This window comes from Mastacembelus armatus, chromosome 20 (genome assembly GCF_900324485.2).
Source record: "Mastacembelus armatus chromosome 20, fMasArm1.2, whole genome shotgun sequence".
Taxonomy (NCBI): Eukaryota; Metazoa; Chordata; class Actinopteri; order Synbranchiformes; family Mastacembelidae; genus Mastacembelus; species Mastacembelus armatus.
The window spans coordinates 17345168-17358661 of NC_046652.1; the positions used below are offsets into that span (position 1 = coordinate 17345168).

General features: G+C 41.3%; 1 protein-coding gene across 6 annotated transcripts in view; it reads right to left on the reverse strand.

Annotated features, from left to right (window-relative positions):
- The window catches only part of LOC113121628 (partitioning defective 3 homolog), a 232201-nt gene that overhangs the window by 105990 nt on the left and 112717 nt on the right, over window positions 1–13494 (reverse strand). For all 6 annotated transcript variants that reach the window (XR_003294765.1, XM_026292297.1, XM_026292301.1 and 3 more), the window contains 4 exons: window positions 12602–12741; window positions 11545–11673; window positions 3175–3363; window positions 2575–2745 (listed from right to left, as the gene is read on the reverse strand). Coding sequence is in view for 5 of the 6 variants with exons in the window: in XM_026292297.1 (XP_026148082.1) it covers window positions 2575–2745; window positions 3175–3363; window positions 11545–11673; window positions 12602–12741 (629 nt within the window). In the remaining variant the exon portion in view is untranslated. The remainder of the gene's footprint in view (window positions 1–2574; window positions 2746–3174; window positions 3364–11544; window positions 11674–12601; window positions 12742–13494) is intronic.

Below are 13494 nucleotides of genomic sequence, written 5' to 3' on the forward strand. Positions count from 1 at the left end.
CTGCTCCATGACACTTCCCTGGTCTTCCATTCTGGTCTCAACCTGTTGGTGTGTTCCTCATCCAGCTAACCTCCACTATGATGCTGCAAATGCAACAGGACTAAGAATCTACAGCCATGCTAACAGCCCTCCTGAGTTATACTAAGGCAAGCCACTGATTTGAACGGAATGCTAACCTTAAGATGCTAATATGCTCACAACAATAATGCTAACAGGTTGATGGTCTGTATTTCTTGTTGCAACCCATCTGCTCCTAATAACCAAGTTCAGGCTCATTGCAATAATATCATAATCACCTACCACATGTACAACTGTGAGAAGGTAAAGGTCTGTGTGTGTGTGTGTGTGTGTGTGTGTGTGCGTTCATAGAAGTTTATTGCATAATAAAAGGAGTTTTAAAACACTGAAGAACACGCACACACACACCACTGGCCTCCACTGTGCCTAAGCAGCCTACTCAACCACCAGATTCAATATGTTATTCTCTCAATTGGTCCTATTGAGTTCCCCCTGCCATTCCCAGGCAAGTTAATAGTCAGAGAGCTGGCTGAGAATGAAGGCCCAGCAGTCCTGGAATTACATTTGTGCTTCTCTGCAATCTACTTTCCCCAATTCAGTCACTGCTTCATTGCAAACTGCATTTCCCAGAGTGCACCACTCCATGCCCCTTGCTCTATCCACTTTCTATGATCACTATTTGCTGTGACACAGGGGGAGTTGTAGTTCCCGCACGTAATGATCAGCTTTGATTTGAATCTTCCTTATTAAATTGAAGGGGTGAAGTCAAAGCAGATTTCCCTGCCCCCCATTTGCCATTGTCTCCGTGTTTTAAGGCCTCTCCCAGCAGCGGCCAGTTCAATACTAATAAAACCATAATATACTCGGCCAGGGCTCTGATTGATAGCTCTCTCAAGGTCCTTATTGATCAGGCCCTTCTTGCATTCAGTTGAGCCTCTTTTGTTAGGTTGAGCCACTTCCTTCCCACTTGTCTCTTTGCATAAACATTGTCTTAGTGACTGGGCAATGCTGTTGGAATGAACAACAAAAGAGCCCGCGACATGCCAAGCCTACCTCATTACAGCTTTAGAGACTGAATAAACCATTACGTCTCATCGCTTCATGCAGTTTTTGCTGCTTTGATCTTTCTCCTGTACTACCTGCTGCCTCTCATAAATAATCAAACAGTGTTGCAGCTTGCCCATCATCTGACATCATGTTTCCTAAAGGTGAGGTTGGAAAATAGGAGAGTAATTTAAACTATGATCCCTTATTCATTACAGAACCACAGGTCAAACAACAAACAGGTGAAACACGTTATCATTTTTTGCTAATTATTGGTGAAACTCCATCATAATATTTTGCATAATTTAGATTCAGCTTCTTGTTGCATAATAAATTAACCTATTGTGTTATATGAATTCATATGAATATTTATATTAACATTCATATTTATATTTCCAGAATTTGAACCTTAGCAATTGAAAAATGGAAATCACTCTTGGGTATTACTGTGGGGAGAAGAATCTACACGAGAGGTGACTTTTTACTACAACAGAGCAAATCTGGAGTATTCCAGCTGAGCTGAAGAGGTCTCACCGTGAATGCCGAGCTGGTCCTAAGCTGGTCCTAAGGCTACAAGATGGAGATACAAGCTTTTCCTACCGTCTTCTCCAGCGTTGCCCCATGACGCTACCGTCCCTACAGTGTTATTCCACAGGCTGTCAATCTTAAGTCAGAAAGTGCTTCGCAGATATCTAGAGGTTGAGTCATGGCAATTGGACTTTCAGTTTTAAGGCCGAAACGTTTCTCCACCTATCCAAGTGGATTCATCAGTCTGAGAAAGGCTGGACTGGAACCTCCAATTTAATTTGTTCACCTAACGAGCCTATTCAGGCCAGGTGTGGAGTGAAACCACCTCAGGGGTGTGGGTCTAACGACTCTCACCTGTTTTACTTAGCTCACCTAGTGAGCCTTTGGGACTAGGGGTGGAGTCAAACCAACCTGTGAGATAACTTGGAGGTTCCAGTCCAGCCTTTCTCAGACTGATGAAGCCACCTGGATGGCTGGTAAAATGTTTCAGCATTAAAACTGAAAGTCCAGTTGCCATGACTCAACCTCTAGATAACCTCCCCTGGACGACTGAGAATCTTCACAGACATATTTTCATAGATATCAAATCAAGCTCCACCACGGGCAAAGAAAATCACACAGAGAATGGGAAAAGTGAGACAGCATCGACTATCTCACACAGGAAATGGGGCTTTTTGAAGATTTGCATTTTGGTGCGTTTGCACAGATCTCAAGGTTCCAAAAACATATGAGTGGCACGTTAGGGCAGAGTGATAAGGCAGAGGACTCATCCTGAAGTACAGATATCCCTTTTCATTCAACATGTAATATTCTTATTCACAGACATTATGAACATCAGAGAAAGCATGGATGTTTGAGAGTATGTAGGTAATATATATAGATATAAAGTGTACACATGTACATGATTGATACACATACAGACCAGACCTACTTGTGTTGAAAAGTAGTCCCTAACAGTTTCGAGTGCCTCCTCTCTGACTCTACCTCATTGCTTCTGGCCACGTGTCGGGCCACGATGAGCTGGATCATTCCTCTCTTGTTGCCCTCTACAGACATGGATTTGCGCAATGTTTCCATGGCATCCTGGTTGGTCATCCCAAGCAACGACTCTCCATTGACTGCAATAAGTTGGTCGTTAACACGTAGGCGTCCATCCTGTAGACACATCACGGTGTAAAGAAAGTTGGCTTATAAAAATATGCATGATTCCTGGCATCATACGTTTTGAACATGAATGAACTTCAAGGAGAAATTCTATTATTAAGGTTTTTATAGGGGGGGAAAACAAATCACATCATGGTTGTCAATTTTCTCAGTTTGATATGTTTTCTATGTTCTATTGTGAATAAAATATGGATTAAATCAGATTTGAAAATAATTCCAGTCATTACATAGATGTTACACAGCATCCCAACTTTTTTTGGAATTGGGGTTTTACATTATTGCAGTGCGGCAGCAGCGATACAGCATAGTGGTCCACTTTCTTTTGTCTTTTGAATCTTTTGGATGAACCTACTATAAGTCAATGTGTTTGCAACAAAGATGAATAAAATCAAACATCAAGTGGGTGGAGCAGTTACTTGCCTTGCTAGCAGCACCTCCATTGATAATGGATTTTACAAAGATGCCTAAGTCGGTGTGATTCTCCTTGGACCGATTACCCTTCACACTGACTCCCAGTCCTGCTGAACCCGAGTCATTCAGAGGTATCTCAAAGGTCATGAACTCTTGTGTCCCGTCAGGAGTTAACACCGTGTGATCTTCCTCTGACAGCTGTGGGTATTGAAAAAAAAGAGAGATGTCACTTTTGAACCTATTTTGGTTTGTCTCGGTCTTGAATAAATAAAAGATATAAACTAAAACTGATTTTTTTGCGTGGCTCTGGTTATGCTTTAAAAAAAGAAGAAAAGTTGCACACAGCTCTGAGACTTTTGAATGAACCTACTAATCAAAATTGGAAAGCTGTTGCTGAACCTAATTATGACTTTTTGGCACTGAAAAGACAAAAAACCAAGGAGAACAAAAAAAAAAGACAGGCAAGAGAGAAGATAAAGAGAGGGGAGGTACAGGGAGCAGTACATGAAAGCAAATGAACAGCAAGGATCTTATATGTCTCAGGGCTGTCACTGACAAGGGGCCTTACTGTCTAGTCAGACTGCTACTGTAATTCCTTCCCACTGTCATGAGCTCTGTCTAGGAACAGTGGATGGAGAATTTTGAGAACAGCAGGTAGCAATTGGCACTCAAACAACATGGCCGTCCTTTGAACAGCACCTCTTTGAGAAATCATTTGTGATACATTACGAACGTAAAGCTTTGTCCTCCTGTGATGCATCGGCCTTTTGTTGAATCACCTGAGTAGTGTGTAGCTGCAGGGCTCCTACTGCAGATCCTCATTTAAGATGCCAGATAAGTGAGAGAATACATTTGAGTGTCTTAACACCCAGTGTGACCAGTTAATCTGCAAATTAGTCCATCAACCATTCCAGACAATTACCTCTAGTGTCTAACAAAGCCCATCTTCAAATAATAATGAAAGAAGAAGAATTTATGTATTTTTCTTATTGCTTGCACCCAAACAGAAGGATATATAAGATAATGGTATCAGCGGTGCATTTCAATATCACGGGCTCTCATTAGTAGATGGCCTCCTGCATTCTCTAAGACAGCTGAATGAAACAGATAAGGGACTGTGATAATTTGGTTTCAATGCAAGTGTCAAGAAAAGCAGAATAAACTAACACTCGTAGTTGCTTGGTCTTATGTGTCATTTGCAGGGAAAGTCTTTATCTTTAATGAAGATGTTGGAGCAAGCAGAACCAGCAGAGAAATCGACTTTCAAGAACCCTTGAGATTAAAGTGTTAAACCAATCCACTCGCTCAGCTAATTAATCTCAAATTTGGGTTTGCTCCAGTGTTATTGCAAAATAAAATAAGTAAATGGTGGCCATGAGTTCATTTGCATTGAAAGGCTGTTAGCCCAGCAGTTGAGGATAATATTTAATTGGATGGACCCTGTGTGATTCCAGGTAATGACGGAACAACCAACCACTCAGAGTTGTGTTCTTGGAATTGGGGGACAAGAGAGAGAATGAGAGAGCGGGGTAACGTTTATGTCAGAGCGAAGAAGAACGAGCGCTGTGAGCTAAGAGTGCATTCGTCAGGCTGCCTGACAGGCCTTATTGCACTGTGCTGAATTAACTACCTCTGAACAGGTAGTTCAGCCCCATTTATGCACATGCGACAGAGAGCGTAGAAGTTCAGACAATAAATAAACAGATGTAAAGACACAGAACATTTTCAATCATCTTGAAAATGCAAAATTTGTTTTATATCAACTTAAATTCAGAATTAATAACTGCCAGAGAGAGGAGGGAGACGGTGCTTATCATTCTAGCAGACTCCTCCCTGCTTAATAGGGTTTTGTATTGTTTCTACATTGACTATCATTTCACTTGCTAATGATGAAGAATGTCCTGGATATGTGCAATTCAGTGTCAGAGGAAGAGAGGAACAGAAAAAGCTAGAGTCAGATACAAGAAAGAAATGCAAGAGAAATAGAGGAGACAAATGAATCACAATTACTTCTATTCACACATAACTCTGAGTTTGCTGCACATCACTGCCTAAAACAATTAACACTGCTGGAAACTTCTCTCCACACTTGGCCCAATTTCGTGACATAAAGGTCACTGGAAATGAATTTTAAAAGGGCTAAAAGAAATCAGTCATGGATGTAATTGCAAAAGTGGTGCACGTGTGATAATTATTGTAACACAGATTTATTTTGGCTGTTTCCTCATGCAACATTTTCTGACAAAGGAGATGAATATTTAATAACTCTAAGCCTAAAAAACAAATGCAGGCTTTTTGATGTTCACTGGGGGATTTCTAGGTAAAAGGTGTGTTACACAACACTGAAGCACAGGAAGTGCACTCATTTTGTGTGGCAGTGTAGCTATTTTTCAGCAGATTTTGACTTAGCACTGACAAGGATCCATCCATCCATCCATTTTGCTTATCCAGGACCGGGTTGAGGGGGCAGTGGTCTAAGCAAGGATGCCCAGACTTCCTTTTCCCCTGACACTTCCTCCAGCTCTTCCAGGGGGACACCGAGGTGCTCCCAAGACACCCGAGAGACATAGTCCCTCCAGTGTGTCCTGGGTCTTCCCCGAGGTCTCCTCCCAGTGGTGAGTGCCCAGAACATTGCCCCAGGGAGGCAATGTTCCAGATGCCCGAGCCACCTCAACTGAGCTCCTCCTGGGTGAACGAGCTCCTCACCCTACCTCTAAAGGAGCGCCCGGCCACCCTGCAGAGGAAACTCATTTCGGCTGTCAATCTCCCGTTCTGTTCTTCCCTCACTTGTGAACAAGACCCTGAGATACTTGAACTCCTCCACTTGAGGCAAGATCTCTCCTCCAACCCGGAGAATGCAAGACACCTTTTTCCAGTTGAGAACCATGGCCTCGGACTTGGAGGTGCTGATTCTCATCCCAGCCGCTTCGCACTTGGCTGCAAACCGCCCCAGCACATGCTGAAGGTCCTGGCTCAATGAGGCCAGCAGGACAACATCATCTGCAAAAAGCAGAGATGCAATCCTGTGGTTCCCAAACTGGACTTCCTCCAGCCCGACTGCGCCTAGAAATTCTGTCCATAAAAATAGTGAACAGAACCGCTGACAAAGGGCAGTCTGCTTTGGTTAAAATGAAAATCTCATTTGGTTCATTGGCAGAACAAAGTCTGTTCCTATATGAGGGCACCTAAAACCTGATCTATCACTGCAAATGCATTATGGATTCTGGTTTATCACTGATAAGCACTGATCTCACGCTGAGTAACCAGAGTTACTTATACAGCAGCTGACACTAGATGTTTCATTAGGTAATTTGGGCAGCAGGTACATCTAATCACGGAGAACATAAATAAAAGGTGACTTTCTATGTTTATTTGGAAACTGTGAATGTTCTCAAAGGCACTCAGTGGAACCAAAGTATAGATGCCTCTCATTTTTAGCTAATGGTGGATAAAAAAAAAAAATGCTTTTCTACATCCAAAGGTTCACGCACACATCATTATGTGTTCTGAAAACAGATGCTGCATCCCCTTTGGGAAAGTAACTGTGTCGCCATAAGTGGCCTTTAACTACCCTGTTTATGGCATAGCACAATGCTGCTGTGCATCCTCCCATTCTCGGTACTGACAGAAAGCATAATTACAGGAACAGCTGCAGAAAAGTGCTAAACAAAAACAGGTGGCATTGACAAGACGAGCTCAGAAATCAATAACTAGGCTGCCATTGACAGTGTTAGCTTTAATTAGAACAGAGCATGTTATGAATGTTGTACATTGATCACAAACCTTTCTGTAGAAGCTAAATTCATAATGCAGCGTTCTAGAGATTTGTTATAAAATAAGGTGTATGTGCAATATGAGGAAAGAGTAAATAAAAGAACAGAAACAGAATGATCTGAGTTTTTTTCTTTACATATAGAATAATAGGAAAGAATAATAGGAAAGTTATTTTATAAAGGGTTGACTGAACAGTTCAGATGATGTATCCCCACAGTACGACGTCATGGTTTCAACCCTGCACCTATGAGATCATGACGCCTTTATGCAATAAAAGAGAAAGTGGTGCCTTTTTAGTTGCACCTGCTGCTGCCACACTGTTCTGAAGAGCTCTGTGGCAGAACCGCAACTCTGCAGAACTCACTCCAGATTAATTAAGAGCGTTTCCTGTAATTCGACTCTACCTTAGTTCCTGTATTAGCCTATCAGAAGAAATTTACCATGGAGGAGTCAGCTCCTTCTAGACATTTGTAATAGTGGAACAATTTGCAGATTACACCCAGTTATATTTAGCAGGGTCTGTTGTTAAATTATAGTCTGGGGATTCATTATTGAAGAGGTGGGTATTTTGGCAAAGAGGTTACAACACCTAAATTATCAGCTCCACCAGTAAGAAATTACTCATAACCTTGAGTCGTTTGCCAGGTTTTACTAAGATTAAACGTCTGGCTCATTCACCTGCGTATATATAAATAAACTCCTTAAAAGACAGGAACGAAAAATCCTGTCTTTAGCACTTTATTACCAAAAAGTTGCAACACGTTACATCATCCTTACAGTGAGGGAAAAGAGCATTGCTCTAAGAGACATCTAATTATATTAACACCAAGGACTTTTTTTTTGGCATGGCTATAGATACTGCAAAGCTTTAGACAGCATGGTTTATCACCACTTCAGTGTAATACCCCAAAAGGTTTATCTGCACTGTTCAAGCACTGAAAAGGATAATGATTCTGCTTTGTGTTTGCAAGTAAGAGGAGTAAGAGAAGATGTAAGCCATCTGATCTCCTTTCTTATACTTTTTCATACAGTGTTAATTTACTATCTCATCCTAGCTCAACTCTGCTAAAAGCTAGTAGCAACATGACTCAGAAAAAATGGAAGTTTCTATGTAGTATGAAGTAGTATATATGTATTTTTTACCCTAAAACAGTAGGTGTTTGCATCCATAAATCCATCTGACTCAACAGATCTGTGTATGATTCAGTTGCCTGAAAAGACAGGGTTGACTTTAGTTTGCCTTGTATCAATTCTTTTCTCTGTTTATTGTTGTGGTAAACAGATCTCAGCAGCAAGTAAATCAACATGGCTCCATAAATCTGTGCTTGTCTTTAAATTTTAATATGGGCACATCATAAATGGTAACTTCATTGCAGCCATCACAACATAAAGCCAGCTGTGTAACACTGTTAGAGGAATGATGAAGAACAAGGAGGTGCAGAGATATCATCTGCTCTGAATAATTGTGCAAAGCAATGCAACGCTGACAGTGATTAAGTTGAAAAGAAAAAAAACAATGAAGAGCTGGTTTTGATATCTGGTTCTGTTTAGGGAACCGAGTGATTTTATTTGTAATATAACCATTCCAGAAATGAACATAAATAGTATTATTTCACATAAACTCTGCTGAAATCGAGTACTTCTGAATGTCTCAATTACCGTCTAGTGGTAAAAACAAGTTGGGGTGAATTTTTAACCAGTCCACTGGGGATGGCACTCATGAAGCAAGCCATTAGTCTGCTATAATTGTCAGCAATACTGTCATGCATACATCTACCACATTCCCTGCATCAGTACAGCCATAAATTTGGCTGTCAGATCAATCACAGGCTGAAAATAATTGTGCAATTAAGATTCTCAGTGCTTGGCAGATATTGCTACTAATGGATCAGTGACAAGTGTGATATGATCAGAAATAGGGGATTTTAATGTACTGTTTAATTGGTCTTATGTGATCCTCAGTGTTATAATAGATGCTTTACAAGCCCATTAGTTCTCTACAGTCTGTAGTCTTACTGGAACTACTGCAGGACTTTCTGTAGGAAAATAAATAAATAAATAATAACATCCACGTGGGGTCTGGGAATGATGTAGGGTTCAGTATATAGCAACTGAGCATATGTGACTGCTCAAGCTCATACTGTGTGCCAGGATTTATATGGAGTGATTTAATGTAAACATATTTATGACAGAGTATGCGTAGGACGAGGGACAGCACAAATGGCATTGGGCCAGTTATCATACTCCCAAAAATGAAATATTCTCAGCACAACCTGGACTCCCTCAATAAATGCAATTTAATCAACAAGGTCCAGCTCCATATCCCACATTCCTGGACATTTGGGGGACACAAAACATACCAAAGAGCAACACTAAGTCAGGGTTTACACTCAAAAGGCAAGATGACCATCTGAACAGTCTCTATAAAGAGCTCATTCAGGCCTCGGTCTCTTTCTGCCTTGCAATCACTAATGCAAAGTCCTACAGCTATGAAGAAAAGGATCAACACAGCATAATATTGTTCTCTTTGCATGAGTATTACCCAGAAGTCCATAATGCATTTGGGATTCAAGCTTAACTTTTAGACAGAACTCCATCTATATGTCTCTGCTCATCTTTCCTGTGAATGAGCATGTCTGATAACCTGAAGGTCACAGGATTTACTCTGTAGAACCAAATGTCTAATCAAATGTCTGCTGTCAGTGGACTCATCTCCTTGGAACAGTACATAGAAAAAAGACAAAAGAAAACTGCTGCTCTATTGCCTTTTAACCTTTTCTCTTCCAAGTGAGTACATCTTTATTATTGAAAGCTGCTGCTACTGAAAACATGTCAAAGTACACCCCTGCCATGGTCATTAAAGACACAATGTTAACATACTGGGAGCGTAAATTAATTCCTCTGGGGTTGTGTGCAGCATGATGGCATAAAAAAAAATATCTACACAAAGGGAGATGTGGAGGGATTTCTGGCTCTGACATTAAACATCAGCAGGCAAATGTCAACCAGACAAAAAACAAAAACAGGGTTTTGCCAGTGTGTGTTCACGCCTGTATTTGTGTGAAGGAAAACTTTGACAGATGCCTGCGGTTCTCTGGTATGTCAGTCATACTACAATTAAAAATGTCACTGCATTATCATTGAGATGTGCACTGGCCAATTACGAGAACTAGAACCAGAAACCACTTTAAATGGACAAATGAGTGGCTGCCAAACAAAAAAAGTCAAATCAAAGTCAAACATCCTGATTTGTGTGTTGATGTACCATGAAGCTAAAATCGATACTTAGATATCAAAACAATTATTTGTACCTTTTAAACATGTCAGGAAACACAGTCGTTTGTGTATATTCCAACAACATGCAGGACTGGTCATAGTGACAGGGTTCAGTGTGCGGGGGGGTGCGGGTCAGAAGTCAGTACTAACCTTCATGGTTTGCATTGGTTTTCTTTGTTTATTATTATGAACACTGACCTTTGAATGAATTGTTTTTTCAATTTAATTTGCAGTAAGGTGTTTCACTTTAATTTACCACTTTGTTTTTGTTTGGTGTGTTATTGTTTTGTCTTTTTGATTTTTCTTTTCACATAAATGAGAGTTTTGATTGTTAATTTACAGATAATACCCATAATTTCACAGATTTCTGCATACAATATAAAAAAACCTGTAAAACTACAGTACAATGTTAGTTATTTTCCATCAAATTAGTATCTTTTATGGTGTATAGTTAAAGGGTTTTGCACATTAGCGAAGTGAAATGTGACTCAGAGGGCCATTCCTCTACAGGTTGAACACTTCTTATGGCAGGGTTAACAGCACAGCTGCCAGGCTACTCAGGTATTATGAGTAGGAGTGAGGTTGGCATCAGGGGCCTCCGGTCTGCCAAGGTCTAGTATCACCTGAGCCTGCTGTCAGAGCCACCGAGCACAGGCTAGACGAGGGCAGTAGCCTCACCATCTGTTGTGCGACAGCCAAAGTCACCCTGCATGTAGGATGCGTCTGAATGAGAGTGTTTGGGAAAGTATGTGAATATGTCCACTCATACACATCATTTTGGGGGGAATGTGTATAATGTAAACCTTTTGTCTTCCTTTGGTTGAACGACCTAAGTGTATATTGGTATTTGGTCATTATGAGAACATGTAGGTCGATCCAAACAACGACTCAGACAAAGACTTAGTTTTAAGGGTTTTATAGGCTAATTATAGAAACAGATTTAGGCTCTGAAGTGTTGGGTTATGCATTTAGTTGCAACAGGTAATGCAGGAATAAGGGAAGTGATTATGTGAGTGAGCGTCTGCATGAAGACACACGTAGTACATATTAAAAACTGTGGCTGTCTGTGCACACTGTTTGTATAAAGGGTCAAGAATGTTTCAGAATATATGGAGGAATTAACAGAAAGACAGGAGGTAATGGATTGAAGGAGCAGTTCAAATCTAACTAGACCCTATGTTTTTATTATTTTTAATATAATTCATACACCACACGACACACACTATGGGTATAAATGTCCCAGTGCCCCCCCAGCGTGCTGTGATATACTGTTAAAGTGGTATACTGGTTTCATAGTGGTGCCAACTTATGGCTGTAAAATGAACTGACCACTTCTCGAGGCAGCAGAGAGTCCTCCTGGCGAATGACCAGCAGATCCACAGTCCCACCCATGGGTGTGGCACGTAGCAGCGAGACCACCTCTTCCTGGGTCTTACCATTAAGATCCATGCCAGTAACCTGCGCGCACACACACACACACACACACACACACACACACACACACACACACACACACACACACACACACACACACACACACACACACACATAGATTCACATAAACACAAACATGCCCTATCCACACTGTCACGTTTCTAGGAAATAAACAGCAACAGAGGAAGGAGCATGCAAATACAGACAGGCAGGGCAGCAGGTTAAAGCTTGACAGTGTATTAGAAAACACAGGGAAAAGACAAAGGCTTACGTGTGTCCAGGCAAACATAAACTGAGCAGACAGAATAAGAGGTTGAGTGAGAGGTCAAGCAGGGGTCACAGGTATGCAAACAATCCAGACAAAACAATAATTCTAGGGGACTAGACAAGAGACAGAGTCCAGAGAACACATCTAGGGAGAACACATCAAACAATCAGCTCTTCAAAGAAAGAAATAAATCACTCTAGTGCGTAGTGCCCATAGGTGGTGTGTGTGGGAGTCAGGACTGGATAACAAGAAAATGATAGGCAGGTGTGCAAGACAAAGTTAGATTGAAAATCAGAAGACACCTGGAGGACTGGATCGGGACTGACAGTTTTGAGTAAAGTCCAGAAAACATGGAACAGACTCTAGGAACTTTGAGTCCAAAAACACCAATAGTAAGTACAAGCTAAAATAAATGAAAAATAATTGTGCACAAAGATCCACACACTCTCAGGGACGAAACTAAAAAGGTTTCCAACTTTAATGAAAGTTAACATCAATGCTCACTGTAGAACATTTACACGTATGTTTTTCCCCATTTCACTGAAGTGGCTCGGTAAGACTGGAGGTTCTGAACAAAACCATGTTAGTAACAAAAAGCAATTAGTCCCTGAAATTGCAAACAATCTCCTGGGACACACTCACGAACACTAATGGTCAGAGATTGTAAATAAAGCACCGTCCCACCTCCAGCAGCCGGTCTCCAGCTTTTAGTCGGCCATCTTTGATGGCAGCCCCTCGAGGAAGGATGTTTTTCACATAAATGGGAACGGTGCCGCCAATGGGGACATCTCTGGATGTAATGCTGAACCCAAGACCCTCTGGGCCTAGGAAACAATAACACAATTCATTAATATAGCTGAATATATAGAAGATATTAAAAAATGTAATATATTTTACTATCAATCCTTATATTTCCCTTCCCGTCACAAAGAGGTCGAAGGTTTGCTACATAACCTCAGAGATCAGCGTTTTGCTAGCTTGTATAAACATGATTACAGACTCAAACACTGACCAATGTATTGACAGCTGTGGAGTCTGAAGGCAGCAGGGACAAAGCTCCTGCAGTAGCTCCTTCACACACATCACAGGTTTAGCAGCCTGTAGCTGAAAGTGCTGCTCAGAGCACTCAGGGTGGGAGGTGTTGTTCATGATCCCCAACGTCCTCCACCGAGTCTGGAGATCAGCCCAGAACAGAGCTGGCTTTGTTTATCAGTTTATCTAGTCTGCTGCTGTGATACACTGCTCCGGCAGACCACTGCAGTATTCCTGGCCCCTCTACTCCTCTTCCTTTCCATTATCTGATACGTGCAACAATCGCAGTATCATCAGAGGACTTCTGAATGTGGCAACACTCAGAACTGTACGTTAAGTCTGAGGTGAACAGGACTGGAGCCAAAACAGTTCCCTGTGGAGCCCCTGTGCTGCCTAGAACTCTACCAGATTTGCAGGCCTGACAAACCTTTTTTGGATCACACAACAAGGAGGGGGGGCCTAGACCTTCAAAAATCCAAACATGGAGTCAGATACATGTCATATCAACACAGAAAGATCGGAACAGAGAAGAAAATTGGAATTGA